The 14,742-nt window shown below is 49.8% G+C and overlaps 6 protein-coding genes across 6 annotated transcripts; 4 read left to right on the top strand and 2 right to left on the bottom strand.

Annotated features, from left to right (window-relative positions):
- Positions 1-1,238: 1,238 nt before the first annotated feature.
- N7481_003860 (glycoside hydrolase family 76 protein) lies at positions 1,239-2,777 on the top strand (the record flags this gene model as incomplete). Its single annotated transcript, XM_057263079.1, has 3 exons — positions 1,239-1,329; positions 1,430-2,127; positions 2,205-2,777. 3 exons carry the CDS (start codon positions 1,239-1,241, stop codon positions 2,775-2,777), a joined length of 1,362 nt encoding a protein of 453 aa, XP_057124740.1.
- An 84-nt stretch (positions 2,778-2,861) lies between these two features.
- N7481_003859 (dihydrofolate reductase) lies at positions 2,862-3,563 on the bottom strand (the record flags this gene model as incomplete). Its single annotated transcript, XM_057263078.1, has 1 exon — positions 2,862-3,563. One exon carries the CDS (start codon positions 3,561-3,563, stop codon positions 2,862-2,864), a length of 702 nt encoding a protein of 233 aa, XP_057124739.1.
- Positions 3,564-5,194: 1,631 nt separating this feature from the next.
- N7481_003858 (uncharacterized protein) lies at positions 5,195-6,184 on the top strand (the record flags this gene model as incomplete). The annotated part of the gene is made up of 1 exon (XM_057263077.1): positions 5,195-6,184. The coding sequence occupies one exon, from the start codon at positions 5,195-5,197 to the stop codon at positions 6,182-6,184; it is 990 nt and encodes a 329-aa protein (XP_057124738.1).
- A 324-nt stretch (positions 6,185-6,508) lies between these two features.
- Positions 6,509-9,340, bottom strand: N7481_003857 (putative voltage-gated chloride channel (ClcA); the record flags this gene model as incomplete). The annotated part of the gene is made up of 4 exons (XM_057263076.1): positions 6,509-6,664; positions 6,729-7,115; positions 7,165-8,296; positions 8,376-9,340. 4 exons carry the CDS (start codon positions 9,338-9,340, stop codon positions 6,509-6,511), a joined length of 2,640 nt encoding a protein of 879 aa, XP_057124737.1.
- A 1,322-nt stretch (positions 9,341-10,662) lies between these two features.
- Positions 10,663-11,724, top strand: N7481_003856 (SGNH/GDSL hydrolase family protein; the record flags this gene model as incomplete). Its single annotated transcript, XM_057263075.1, has 5 exons — positions 10,663-10,801; positions 10,860-10,899; positions 10,978-11,056; positions 11,138-11,528; positions 11,591-11,724. 5 exons carry the CDS (start codon positions 10,663-10,665, stop codon positions 11,722-11,724), a joined length of 783 nt encoding a protein of 260 aa, XP_057124736.1.
- An 821-nt stretch (positions 11,725-12,545) lies between these two features.
- N7481_003855 (uncharacterized protein) lies at positions 12,546-14,252 on the top strand (the record flags this gene model as incomplete). The annotated part of the gene is made up of 2 exons (XM_057263074.1): positions 12,546-12,753; positions 12,820-14,252. 2 exons carry the CDS (start codon positions 12,546-12,548, stop codon positions 14,250-14,252), a joined length of 1,641 nt encoding a protein of 546 aa, XP_057124735.1.
- Between the last annotated feature and the right edge of the window lie 490 nt (positions 14,253-14,742).

Below are 14,742 nucleotides of genomic sequence, written 5' to 3'. Positions count from 1 at the left end.
AAACCAGCGCTCACAGCCCCCACATTAATCCATCGCAATGCTGCCTCTAAATGGCGAGGAACGCGATTCACATATTTCTTTGTATTTCAGATTATAAGGAGTTTTCTGTGCAAAGAAGTATTGCAAACTATTCTATTACTACTGAATTTGGGGAGCTGAAAGAGTTCTCGTATGCCATACACCTCCACCCCCAGCACACAGCCACATAGAATCTGAAACCAAAGGAGAAGTTTGCTTCCCCCAAGGCTGGCCCTCCTGAAGATGATGAGTCAGGCATGAAGGAGAAGGGAAAAAAGGGGGGGGCCTTTCGAGCAAGACCCAGTCCGCGATTAATTTGCATTCATAGCACCAAGAACACTCGACAAGGTCTCGGCATTTGAACGAATCTGGACCTCTGATTTGTCGAATGCCCAAAAATGAGCATTGGCAGCACTGCCACTTTGTGGTTTTTAATTTCCAACCGATTGCGCGCATCTTGGCGCTTAGACAATTGCTTGGCACTTGGCGCCAGGGATTTATTTTTATTTTTGATTCATCACTTCAAATCAGGCAGCAGCCTCGTCTCCACTGCCTCGTCTGTTCCTTTGCACTATTGATTGCCCTTTTGGTGGGGCTTCATGGATGCATTCAGGAATCAGGATCATTCAAGGCAAGATTTATGTACGGATACACTCTCCGCGTATTCCATATCCCTTATACTCCGTACTATATGCCTTGATCCATTAGAAATTAGGTAGCAACAAAACCGGATTTCTGCATGAACATGGATGTCTCGAATATGTGATCGTTTTAGCGCCCGATCTCTTTGATCATCAGACAGGTTTCATGTGCGCTGGGGGCGGGCTGGTGATCAAGCTGGAATGAATGGCTCATATGGTACTTCGTACTCGCTACTCCGTACCTATCAGATTGCAATACGCCTAGTCAGCAGCCACAATAGCGTCCAGATATAGACAATGTAAAGACATTCGGAACAAAAGCCAAACAAAAAGAAGAACAGGAAAACTGCCAAAAGAAATGGGCCAAGCGGGTCCGCTCTCTTGCGCTGTCTTGGCCACCAACGACAGCATGCGACCGGATGGGGGCGGACGGGGTTTCTGCTCGGCGCCCAGAGGCCCTGGACCCTTTAGGACGCCCCCGTCTTTGCTTTGGTGCTTCCTGCCCGATAACTCGAGTTTTGTCTTCTGCAACCCCTTTGTCATCCATGGGGATACCAGAAAACACCAGATTCTGAACTCATGAGGCTTTTCAAAGGGCCGATCGCCCTGGTGGGCGGTATCCTTGCCCTACGAGGTGCCTTTGCGATCGACGTCGATCCCGAGAATGAAGGTATGTCAATGTCAATCACCCTAGATCGAGCTCGGTTCAGTTCAATTCACCTCCCCGGCCCAGGTCTTTCTAACATTCATTTCTTTGCGTTGGGGGATAGATTCTATCAAAAGCGCGGCTAAGACCGTCGCGACCTCTATGGTCGATTACTACAATGCTCGCGATTCCAAAGACATTCCCGGAAAATTCGACGATACCTGGTGGGAGGGTGGATCCATGTTCATGACCCTGATTCAGTATTGGTACTTGACAGGTGACGATCAATTCAACGACATCATTCAGGAGGGCATGTACTGGCAGAAAGGTGCCGACGACAATTATTTCCCGAGCAATTCCTCTTCATACCTCGGAAATGACGATCAAATGTTTTGGGGCATGGCGGCGATCATCGCGGCAGAGTTCAATTTCCCCCAGCGAAGTGATGAGCCCTCGTGGGTCACACTGGCTCAGGGTGTCTTTGATGCACAGGTTGCTCGTTGGGATAAAACGAGTTGCAATGGTGGTCTGCGCTGGCAAATTTGGCCATATCAAAATGGATATGAAATCAAGAATGCCATCTCCAATGGTGGATTGTTCCAGTTGGCGGCCCGCCTGGCTCTGTACACTAAGAATGAGACTTTTGCCAACTGGGCGGAGACGATTTGGGATTGGAGTTTGACGACTCCTCTTTTGAAGAAAAAGAATTGGAATATTGCCGATACCACGAATGTTGATGCGAACTGCAAGGATCACGGCGATTGGCAATGGACTTACAACTATGCTACTTACATTGCCGGTGCTGGGTATATGTATAACTACGTGAGTTGCGAAAAGGACCCCCCCACCTCCAACCTTCTGGCAGATACTACGAGATTCTAATCATTATGATTTTACAGACCGAAGGCAAAGATTATAAATACCTCGAAGGCATCACTGGATTAATCACGACCTCCAACCAATTCTTCCCAAAGAGTGGCAACGGCCAAATTATGTCCGAAATTACCTGCGAAGCAACTGAAAACTGTGATCGCAACCAAAAAACTTTCAAGGCATATTATGCATCCTGGCTTGGATTTATGTCGCTTATTGTTCCCAGCAATGTGACGGAATCAACCATGGCGAAATTCAAGACATCCGCAGTCGCTGCTGGTCAGCAATGCTCGGGTGGAAAGGATGGGAAACACTGTGGAATCCGGTGGACGATGCAGACTAAGTGGGATAAATCCACGGGATTGGAGCAAGAGATGGCTGTTTTGGGTGTCTTGAACGCCATCATGGTCCCGTTCAAGCAACAGGGTCCTTATAATGTGGACAATGGTGGAGAATCCAAGTCAGATCCGAACGCAGGAGTAGATCATGATCCCAAGACCAGAACGATTACTTCGGGAGACCGAGCTGGTGCTGGAATTTTGACGGCTGTCTTTATTGCGACTTGGGTGGCTGGTCTTGCATGGGCCATTTGGGGCTAGAATATACTGAGTATACTATTTCTTCGGCGTTCAAGTTGGTATATATATTATTTTCTTTCAAATATTCATTCATGTACCAGTAACCTAATCCAACCGCTCATACCCAACCATCTGAACCTCAACATCTCCTTCCCGTTTCCACTCCCCAGTAACATCTTCCCCAACCCATTCTGTCACCTCTTCCTCACTAACACTGCGCCACCCATTCTCCGCTGTAAACTTTTCCACCGGGAAGAACGTATCACACTCAAACGGTTCCTCAATCCCTTCCTCGCCACTCTCAGTCACCGGCTTCCGCACCACATGCGTCATAACAATCCGCACAGGCCTCTTCATCAAAGCCTCAGACCCGCCCCGCAACGAAGCACCATAGATCTCCGCACCACCAATAACAAAAACTTTACCCAGGCGTCCCTCCGCCCCGTAAACGGTATCCAGCTGATCCAACGCAGCGTCCAGACTAGGCGTAACAATCGCATCGGTAGTGGGTTCCTCTGCGGAGGATTGACCTGGACCTGGAGCTGGAGCTGTAGCTTGCCCCGCCTCCGCCGCAGCCTCAGCCTTAGCTTTAGCCGTAGCAGCCATCTTCACCTTCCTAGCCGCAAGTTCCTGCAACACACCCTCACGCACCGAACCCGTCTGATCACGCGTAACCACCACACTAATTCGTTTACCCAATGGGCGGAGGTGTTTCGGGACAGAGTCGTAGGTTTTCCGTCCCATGATGATCGCATTGGTAGTGCCTTGCTTTGGTGGACGTGAGGTGACGCGCGCGAAAAAGCTCATGTCGGCTTTTATGCGTGGCCATGGGAGAGTTCCTTTTAGACCGATTCCTAGGCGTGTGGCGTTTTGGTCGGAGGGTGGGGTGGTTGTGGTTGTGGTTGCGGACGCGGACGCGGACGCGACGCGTATCGGGGTTGTTGCGACGATTAGGGTGAGGGGGAGAGAGGGGGGGAATTGAGTGGGTTGTTGGTGGTGGCATTTTGGATTCTGGATTTTAGACCTCTCTGTTTGGATTGAGTTGAGGTGAGTTGAGTTGAGTAGGGAGGGAGGGAGGAGTTTGAGTGGTTGGCGGAATTGGAAGTTTGGGGTTCCCAGTGAGTGCCGAGCTTATCGCCGCGCTTATCACCGTTCTTTAGGGCGGGGCGGGTACCTTAGGGTACGAAGGTAGTTGGGAACCCTCCCATGGGAAACTACTAAATACTACTAACTACTACCAACTACTAGTATACCTAGGCTATGCGTACCATATTTCCTCTGCAAGGTGGGGCTCTTCTATTCTAGGTGCCGCCGCTTTAATGAGGGTGTTTAGAATCATACGATTAGAACTTACTGAGCAGCTCAGATCAGATCACGTGATATGGTAAGACGGAAATGGTAATAGTGATCTGTATATGAAAACGGAATTAACAAAGGCAACGTTCTATTAACAAAATAGAAAGATCTTACTCAAACACCCTACATTCTTCGAAAACACGCCTTGATGGAAACGGAAGGCACCGTCTACGTAATGATGGAGAAGAATAAGAGTAAAGAATCGTGCAAAATTCGAAAAAATGAATAAATTAAAATAGATACAAGGGCAGATTTAAGGAACTTTCGAGGTAAGGACGAACAACATGAACGTATAAGGGAGGTGATGCTTACCACTTAGTAATAAATTTTGTGCCTAAGAAATGAAGATGAATGTGAAGTGAAAACCACATTCCGCTATTGGCAAATAGCGACTCGGAAGAGCCAGAACACAAATTTTATGCAATATACAAACTGGGAATCCCATTCATTTGAGTTTGAAATGCACTAACAGCAGAAGGAAAAGTATGCCTACTACTCGAAAAGACGTATTGAATCCATATAATCAAAACGAAGGGAAAACAGAAATCAGCAATGTCAACTTACTAGTATTGCTACGGGAGGACGCTGAGGATCAGAATGGAGCGCTCCTAGAGAACGACATGATCCAGGGGAATGAGAAAGAGTTGAATCGGATAGTTTCAGCCATGGAAGGGTTCATACAATAACTTGAATATAAACAGAAACCCTTGTACAGCATATGAAGGGAGCCTTAGGGATGGCATATACGTAGCGCACGCATGCGGCAGATCGCGAGCGAAGACCTCCGGGAAGACGCATTCGGAGAGCCAGGCCAAGACTTAATTGTGAGGGCGAATCAGTCTTAGTTACTATAGTGGATAAAGGCCAAAAACGGGCTTTTTTTCGGGAGTATATAAAGAAAAGCCACTCCCGATATCTGCGTCCAAAGAATGTGAACGTTAAACTAGGCGCCGTCCGCCATGATTCGTCCCAGTTTCAAGTTTTCGCGCACAAGGGGGATTTTTTTCTTGATTATTAGTTTTGCCTTGTGTATTGCATTGTTCAGTTTTCCTCAGCACTCACCGATCTCAGCGGTATACCGAATGCGCGAGGGCCATACTCATCCTGACGACCAGGCCCAGCATTCCTCGAATCGAAATTCAGCTGTTACTCCGATTGACACTTCAATTCACCAAACTATAAAGAAACTCCCGCAGAGCCGCTATGCTGTCGCGCTATTTCTCGGAACAGAATTTGATGCAAAGGAAGGTTCCGAGGACGACGAACATTTATACTATGTGGGAGCTCGGACGTTGATTTATCAGCTGCTTCATGCTCCGCGCACGAAATTCAGGAGTCCAGTTTCTGTTGTGATTCTGGTCACCAAGGGAGTACACGAAAGTAAGCGTCAGCGACTACGGGAAGACGGTGCGATAATAGTCGAGGTTGCGGATATAGAACACTCGGTCGAAATTGCCGTTGGGCGTTATGCCGAAGTGTTCAACAAGTTACGAGTCTTCGATCCTAGCATTATGCCATTTGAAAAGGTTGTCTTGCTAGATTCGGATATGGTCATTACTCGCCCTCTCGACGCAATCTTTGACGACCCTGCTTCTCAGCGCTCCCTAGTTAATAAAACTGCGACAAGTGCACTTGCCCCCGACTTGCCCCCGATACCTGATAGCTATGTTCTAGCATCGACTCCCGACATCGCTTATAGGCCAGTTGGCTTTCCTCCTAATCTAACCGCCGAGGACAAGCGCGACTATTTCAATGCTGGTGTGATCGTGCTGTCACCTTCGACAGAACTTTTCAACCTTTATCTTGCCGTCCTCAGCCGCACAGAACTATTCGATGGCTGGTGGCCTGAGCAAAATCTGCTCAACTACGTCCACAGCCGGGATGGGCCGATGCCTTGGGGAAGTCTTGATTTGTTATGGCATCTTATATCACCGAATGCGGCTGATTTTGAGGCTGGCATGGCTATCCTTCACTGCAAGTTTTGGGAGCCAGCATTGAATCCGTGTCACCAGAGTGCGGTTTCCCGACGGTGGGAAATGCAGGGATACTGGAGCGGTAGGGAGGAAAGATAGACGGAAAGCTCGGAGGGAGAATAGGAGGACTTGATCAGATTGGTACGATCATTCTCACTGTACAGACTGGAAACAAAAAAAGATGACTTATACGCATTAGTATGTCCAGCGAACGATTCTATACAATTCACACTGCCTAACCATTGGTCGGGGCTCTGGGAGGAACTAAAACGCAAGAGGGGAATATGCAATGTGCAAAGCTATGCAAAATATCAACAAGAAGCGAAAAGCACATGTGAAACATTCAATAGATGATCAACGCCAGCCAAAATATGGCCCCAAATGGCATGAAAAACAGTGATGCAAGATGCATGGCGAGTCGACTTATTCGTTCGTCTTCATGTATTTCACAAAAGACTTCTTATGCACGAGACCAACATATTGTCCATTTTGTAGGACACAGAGGTAGCGGAGACCAAGCTTGGCGAAGCATTGGTAGACAAGATCGATAGGAGAATGGACGTCAAGGGCGATAGGAGACTAGTTGGGATTGCATTAGCACCGGAAGAAATCCCGAAAAATGGAAATCAAGGTCATGGCTTACTGGGTCAATATAACGAGTGAAATCGTCCTGCAGGAGATCTTCATTCTCGCTGTCATAAATTGCGATGGAAGAGTCCATCGACATTAGGCAGATAGTGTGATCTTCGTCTGCGCCGAGAGTGTCGAGGGCGTATTCTAGGTCCGGTGCCGGGATTAACCCGGTGAGGACGCCGTCCCGTAGAATGGGAAGACCGCTGTCCAGCTCGCCAGCCATCAGTAAATCTTCGAGTTTTGAGCGGAGTTCTGAAGCTGGAACGAAGGGTGAGCCAGAGATGTCAATGGTACGCTTCTTTCGAGCGGGCCGAACGATATCTCCTAGCTCGGCGTCGGAAACCGGTTGCAACTTGCTATCCAGGAAGGGATAGGCGTTCATGTCGGTGAGGAAGTCCTAGGTTTCATTAGTATTTGCGGCGAAACGGAGAAGGGGTGCATCTTACGTAGATACTGCGTGGCTCGATGGCATCAGCAGTCCACTTGGCGCATAGGATTGCCAGAGAGAAAGGGAGCACATGGTCCAGACTCCCCGTGAGCTCGAAGAGAATGACGGCGAGGGTTACCGACAGGCGTGTAACGCCACACATTGTAGCTCCGGCGGCGACCAATGCATACACACCCGGGGTAACGCATGATTCCATGCCACTGATGTCGCAGGAGTTGAATAGAAACATGGTTGGATTCTTTGCTGCCCAGTATTGAACCACATGTCCAACAATGCGACCCATCAGGCCGCCCACAACCATGGAGGGAACGTAGATGCCGGCAGGGACCTTGATTCCAAATGTGACTACAGTCAAGAAGCTCTTAATCACAAAGGCACCGAGAAGATATTGCACGACTTCAAGGATATTGTCTTCTTGAGGACATAGGCCGGTGCGTGACCTCGATTCTCCTGTACAAGGGCTTGTGAGCTCAAAGAGAAGTTCGGTAACCGGCAACTTGGTGTATCGATTCCAGAAGCTAATCAAACCGGTGATCAATGCGACGAGCAAAACCTCAAACATGGGAGAGCGTTTGATGAGAGGGATGCGGCGGAAAGACCGAGCCCACAAACTGGACGCTTTGATAAAAAGTGCTCCTAGTGCGCCACCCATAATGCCGAGCAAGATGAAGATGAAAACCTCAAAAAACTCCCAGTCTGATAAATATCGAACTTCAAACAAGACAATCTTCCCGGTGCCGTATGGGTTAAGAAACTTCAGGGACAAGGCTGCCGCAATGCAGCAAAAGAACGTTCTGAATAGGGTCTTTGGCGGAAAATAATAGCTGACCTCTTCTAAACTGAAGAGGACGCCGCCGATTGGTGCGCCGAAAGCGACTGCTACGCCACTGGCGGCACTGGCACTCAAAACCTCTCGCCTTTTACCATCATTTTGGTTGTACTTTGCGAATAGGCGACAGCAAATGTTGCCCACGCAAGTGGCGATGTGAACATACGGGCCTTCTTTGCCTAAGCTCAGACCAGATGAAATACTGAAGATAAGGGCAATCGTCTTGATAATCAAAGTCTTCAGGCCGAGATAGCCATGAAGCACGAAGCCACTATTGATGACTTTCACCTCGGCCACGCCACTACCAGCAGCTGAATAGTAGATCATAGCCGGCTGTGCCGGATTGTTGGGGAAGGTTCCGTGGGGGGGTCGTATCAGACGAAGGAGATCCGGTCCCGGCACTGCCATTGTTTGGCTTGGTGCCTCGCGACTCCGCGCCAAGATTCTCATCCAGGGTGGTCAAGTGGATAGATGATGGAACAACCGTCTTCGTGAGCAATGTAAGAGCACAGGCGATAGCGGCGAGGCCTACGCTCCAAGCAACAAACATGACGAAGTCGATTGGTTCATTGTCATCGGCAGAGGATTTGAATAGTTGTGACCACGTTCGCCAGCGGCCTGGGCTGCAGTCGCTATGACTAGAAAATAGATGCGAAGAGCAGTATCCAAATTTCATGTCGAAGATCGCGTCCTCGGTGACATCCACGAAGTAAGCTATGGCAGCTGTGATGCATCCAATGAGCGCCACGAGGATCCATCCTTGTGCGCCGTCAAACCATGCTAGCAATCGCCCTCTAATATCCTTCCGCTGCCGAAGCTGTCGTAGACGTACTCCATCGGCGATACTGTCATGCACCCAATCAGTGGAGGTAAATTGATCATACCAAGTCCGCTCGTCGAGGAAGGAAGAAGCGGTCAAGCCGTCTTTGGTGGAAGGCGGCACACTGGCCGGCCTGCCCTCCGGGTCATCCGCGGTGACACTCGGTCGTCGACTGAGCCGTCGACTCTGTGAGTTCGCTCTGCTATGATTCCGGGTCCGGCGTAGACTGCCTGTCGCGAGTAAATATCGTAGAGAGTCGGGACCGGAGATACCAGAGGCGCTGGTATATGAGCGACGAGGGATTCTTCGCTGAGCTTCAGATCCTAGTAAGCTGGTGGTTTCGTTGATGTCCAGCTGGGCCTCCAGAGACTGGTAGCCGGTATGCGGTTCGGAGAGGTAACTTTGCGATCTTCGGTAGGCGGTTGGGGAAGGAGGAGCTGTGCGAGTTGTGGGGGCCATTTCTGGATCGTTATAATCCCCTTCCCCGCGTGATGAGGAGCGAAACTGGGGGACGGAGCGAGGCATGACGGGGGATTATTTTGGCCTTCAGACTTCACTCGTGGGAGTGGCGGGCCTGAGGAATTCCGTCAGTTTGGAGGTGGAGGCCTTGGGGAGGTCGGGGATTGACCCGGGGAGGCCCACATTGACGCAAGGTAGCGACAGTGATAGCGTTCTGCCAACGTGAGCGGCGCGGCTAGGGAGGCGAAGACGAAGACAAACTGTTGATAGAGAAGAATAAAATAAGATGAGGATAGTAATAAAAGGGATCCGCCATGGCGGAGTTCATGAAGAGGGGAAAAAGGCAACGGTGAAGGAGTCTCCAGAAAAAGAGGAGTGGCGGATGATCGATGGGCAACCGCGTCAGGTGCAGCGCTGAGCACGAGCTTCTTCAACATCAACCATCATCCCTTTGTCCCCTTCATCCCCTTAATTCCTCTTTTGAGTTCAATATTAATCTACTGATTCAATTTTACTGGCATCTTTGACTGCGCCGAGACCGTACAGAGGGGTATCTGCATATGACATATATTACATCTGTTTCTCGTCTTTAAAAGCCCCCGCGATTCCCGCCGATCGACAGCCGTTTCAATATCCTGAGCAGTGCTGATCGCCTTCAACGGTGCATTCTTCGCATGTCATTCGCCAGACTACCATCACCACCCGGGCAGTACAGATGATACAGATCCGAGTCCTGGGATATAGAGGACAGTGCGGCGCCTGACTTGACTCTGGCTGACTCTGACTGGGGTTAACGGGGCCACCTGCTTACGAATGGTCAGCGATCATGGACTCACACTCGAACTCACGGACATTGTCTCGGGAAAAGGTTGACCTCGATTTCCACCATCTTGGAGGTACCTAAGCGTGCTTCAGGTGGCGTTGCGGGGATGCATCTGGCTTACGAGTGAGTCCTGAGTCCTGACAATAGTACGAGGTCTTCGGGGAACTGTGATCTCTCGGAGATGGCTCGGCGATAACAGCTGTTCAGTGCTTATGTACTAGAGTACTCCGTAACTCTGTGTGTAGAATGTAGAAGCTGATCAAGGCTTGGGTTATGCAAGAATGGATAGCATTGGTGGATAAATAGAGGAATCCGGGAACCATGAGGGTCCTGGGCACCCTAAGATACCAAGGTAGCCTAAGGTAAACTGCATTGCCCGATAAGCTTGCGCGATCGCAGTGGGATGAAAAGCTTCCCATCGAGCTCCACTTCCACTTCCATTTCCCTTTTGTCCACGGAGCTCACCCCACCTTAAAACTCATTGCCTTCCACTTTGTCTTGAAATCTTCGACTTGCCTGTTTCTTTTTATCAATCCCTCGCCTCGAACATCTCTACTTTTGCGCAATGTCGGCCCTTGATACCCCGCCCGCCATTGAAGGTGTGGCTAAGCCGTATGACCAATTGATCCTCTTCGGCGACTCCATCACCCAGATGTCCTATAACCAGGAAGTTGGGTTTGGATTCGGTGCTCAGCTGCAAGAAGGTATATCAATTTTCCGGGGATGCAATTAATCCAAACCCTAACCGATTTTCCCCAATAGTTTACGCCCGCAAGCTGGATGTCATCAACCGAGGCTTTTCGTGAGTAATGAGAGCCACTGGAATTGGATTCCAAGGTTTGTGATGTTCGAGAGGTATATTCTTTCTGACCTCCTGCAGCGGATATACCACGGCGCATGCGATCAAGATTTTCCATCAATTCTTTCCTTCGCCCCAGACCGCCAACGTTCGATTGATGGTAAACAAACCCGGACCTCCCTCTATACTATCTGGCCCAGAGATAGATACTATGTGATATATTGACTGGGACTCTTCATAGACTATCTTTTTTGGTGCTAACGACGCATGTGTTCCCGGTCATAACCAACATGTTCCTTTGGAAACCTACAAAGAGAACCTGAAGAAGATCATCCAACACCCCGCTACGCGAGCTCAGAACCCTCGCATTATCATCATCACCATTCCACCCGTCAATGAGTACCAACTTGAGAAATTCGATAATGATAAGGACACGCCGCACCCTAGTCGAACTGCTAGCCTTGCCAAAACATATGCGACGGCGGCCCGTGAAGTTGGGGCCTCACTGAATGTCCCCGTAGCAGATGTCTGGTCTGCATTCATGGCTACCACTGGTTGGAAAGAGGGCCAACCGTTAGCTGGATCTCGGGATCTACCCAACAGTGAAGAATTTAGCGGCCTATTCACCGACGGTATGTTGATTCTCCCAAGCTGATATGATATGTATTCGCAGAGTGCTGACGATATGCTCTAGGTCTGCATCTCACTTCTGCAGGCTACCGCATTGTCTTCGAAGAAGTTATCAAGACAATCCAAACCAGTTGGCCTGATCAGGACCCTGAGACTCTTCCTATGAACTTCCCTCCTTGGTCTGAAGCCCCGAAATGAAAGATTCCAATAGATCGATGTTTTGGCTTTGCAGCGTAGAATAGCGAACTTTTAGGATAGTAAATTCCAAATAAATCAGCACGACATAAAGAAAAAAAAAACCAATTCATATCTCGCAACTCACATCTCGTAATGTACCCCTGATCCAATGCATACTCGTATGAGTAACTGTGGTGGATGAACCGTTGGTGGAGCACGGGCGGTCTAGATCCGCTTTCCCCTCTACTCTGCATGACGCCCTCCCCAGATTGTGATTGTGCATCACCAACCTCCAAACCCAATTCACCTCATCCTCTCCTCCTCAACTCAACTCGACTGCCGCCCCTAGAACCACAGTCCCACATTCACTCCCATTCTCTCGCCCTCTCGTTTTACCAACGAGTGTGTCACAAGCTCATCAGCGCTGTAATCCAAATCACCTTCAAAACAAGGCAGCACTCATTCTCTTGCACTCGCCGATTCTTTCGACTCATCCCCCTCGACCTTAGGCTGTCACCCTTCTCTCACTCGAACTATTTCCAACTGCACACCTCCAAAACAGCCACCTTCCCACTCCAACTCCCGCTCTTCGACCCACTGTCCAAGCTTCCTGACCTCATCAGCGGATGCTTCAAGTCGATAAACAAAGACCCTGCAACACGCAACTCGGTGGACGGCCCCGTGGGCCGTCACACTCATTGAAGGAGGGAGGTGATTTTCGGTGGTAGAGGAGACTTACAGCCCGTGTTGATGATAGGTGGTGTGGGGTCTTGTGCTTCAAGGGTTGAAACGGTCGCTTGTCCAGTGTTGCATACTTGATTTGATATTGCTTTCCTCCTGCCATGGATGCGCAGTACCCGTTTGCCTCGCGTGACGATATCTGGCGAGTCTTCGAGGAGTTGAAAGACATCCGCCTTAGCCAGATCGACCAAAGTGAGCGTCTGGGTCGACTCGAGCGTCGCCGGGACGAGGATGTGAGGATGAGAAACGTATGGGGTCCCGCGCCGCTCTCTCCTTTCCCCGCTGCTGCGGGTGCTTCGTTGTCTACAGGTATGTATTCGCCACTCTGCTTTTCGATCACAATTTGACCCAATGCTCATTATTATTACGTTGCAGAAACTACCTACAATTCGCCCCCGGACGCCTTCAAGGGCTTTGATCAAGGTCAGCATCACGCTATGACGAGCTCGTCGGTCGGACTCGAAGGGGAGGATGAGCCGCGGCGCGGTACGTCGCGTGCGAATAGTGTTCGCTTTGATGAGAGTGCGATTCACGGCTCCTACGGCCAAGCGGGACGCTCGAGTACCGATCTCCCTCTGCGAACTGGTAGTGGTTTGGGAAGTCACCCGCTTTTAGAACGTTCTCTTTCTCATCGATCTGATGGACGGCAGAGCTCATCCGGACAATCACACCACTCTGCACGCACCAACAGCCTGGGACTGGATACTAGCCGCTTGATGAGTTCATCCTCCTTTAGCGAGTCTGGTTTTATCGCCCCACCTGTTGGCCTTTTCCTTCTTGGTCCGGTGCCCGGTATCATCCGGTGCTGGCTGACGACGAATTTCTCGAACGATTCCCTGCTATACGCAGCTGTCTGCTCGGGGTCGTATGTTTCGTCCGTTAGTGCGTCACTGATCCGCAAGCTGGGTCTGCAGGCGGAAGTCACACAGGAAGACGGTCAATCCCAAATCAAGCTTCCCTTTTACCTCCCAGATGCCAGTGTTCACCAGTCGCCCTCCTCACGCTCTTCTAGTCCCGAGACCCATCTTCCCTCTTTGACAGTTCGATTCATAGTGCGCGAGACAGATACTCTCGATGACTCCATCCAGATCATTATTGGAAGCGACGTTTTACGAACCCACAACGCCGATATCCTCTTTTCGCAGGACAAAATAACCATGGTTGATGATGAACGCAACCGTCTCTCTCTTCCCCTGGTCCGTCCTGAAAAGGATAGTGTCTTTAGGTCATTGTGGACTGTGCCAGAACCATCCCACATGGACCCGGCAAGTCACATAAACGGACATCAGCCCGCCGGAGTAATTGGCCAACCCACTCATCAACAATCATCATCTGCTCCCGCGTCAGCCCGCGTATCTATCAGCGAGGCCAGCAAGCCTACCCAGCAGGCACGAGACTCGGCCTCAGACGCTGGAACCCACTCTACGATACCAACCGCCGCCAGTGACACGTCCTCCATTTCCGGCACCAAGTCCGAAGGTGCATGGAGCTCCTGGCGCCGTGAATCAAAGCCAGTTTCCAAAAAGCAGGCAAATGAAAAACGCCCTATGAAAGTCCTCCGTCCCGCAAAGGCTTCTAGCCGGGTTCCATCCTCAACTTCTATGGCCACGACTGGCGCCGTTGATACGGATGTTTTGGCAACCTCTCTTCCCGATTTGACACGCGCTACGGGGCAAGCACCTCGCTCGTCTTCGGACGGAAGCAATAAGACACGATCAAGTAATCCAGTTGGAGGTGCCTCGGCCTTTGGCTGGCTAAATCCAGCGGTGTCCGCGTCAGGGACCCAGACCGTATCGCAGCCGAAGTAAAAGCAACGTGGTAGCTTTTTGACTTTTATGTGTCACTGTAAGCACATACCCTAATATCATGGGTAAAGAGGCTTCTTTTTCAGATCTGTAGCGGGCGTTAGGTGGAATATTTGCAGCTTTTCTTGTTTTCTTTATCTTCATTCACTTTGATTTTGATACTCAAATCCAAAGGAAAATAGCAATGACCAGATAGGAATGAACCCATTTCCGCTCATTATTTGCCAGAATACTAGATTGTCATATTACAACTAGTATACTAGTATTTGAAGCCTTGCTCGTACGATAAAGAACCTTTTACAGTAGTAGTAGAAGCGATACATTTTGCGAATCTGCAGGGCTCTCGTGGATGGTACGCATACTACTACTATCTGATGTGATTCACGCAAGATTAAATAGAACTAGTTTGGTATATTCAAGCCCAAATCTGGATAGACAATTCACTGAATATAACATGCTAAACACTATTCCTCTCGAAAGCCGGAGATACTAG

The sequence above is a fragment of the Penicillium waksmanii genome (genome assembly GCF_028829765.1).
Source record: "Penicillium waksmanii strain IBT 27052 chromosome Unknown utg000004l:1.0-5674109.0:1.0-5678898.0, whole genome shotgun sequence".
NCBI classification, from domain to species: domain Eukaryota; kingdom Fungi; phylum Ascomycota; class Eurotiomycetes; order Eurotiales; family Aspergillaceae; genus Penicillium; species Penicillium waksmanii.
The sequence above is the reverse complement of the archived record's forward strand: the minus strand, read 5'-3'. Positions and strand labels throughout refer to the sequence as shown.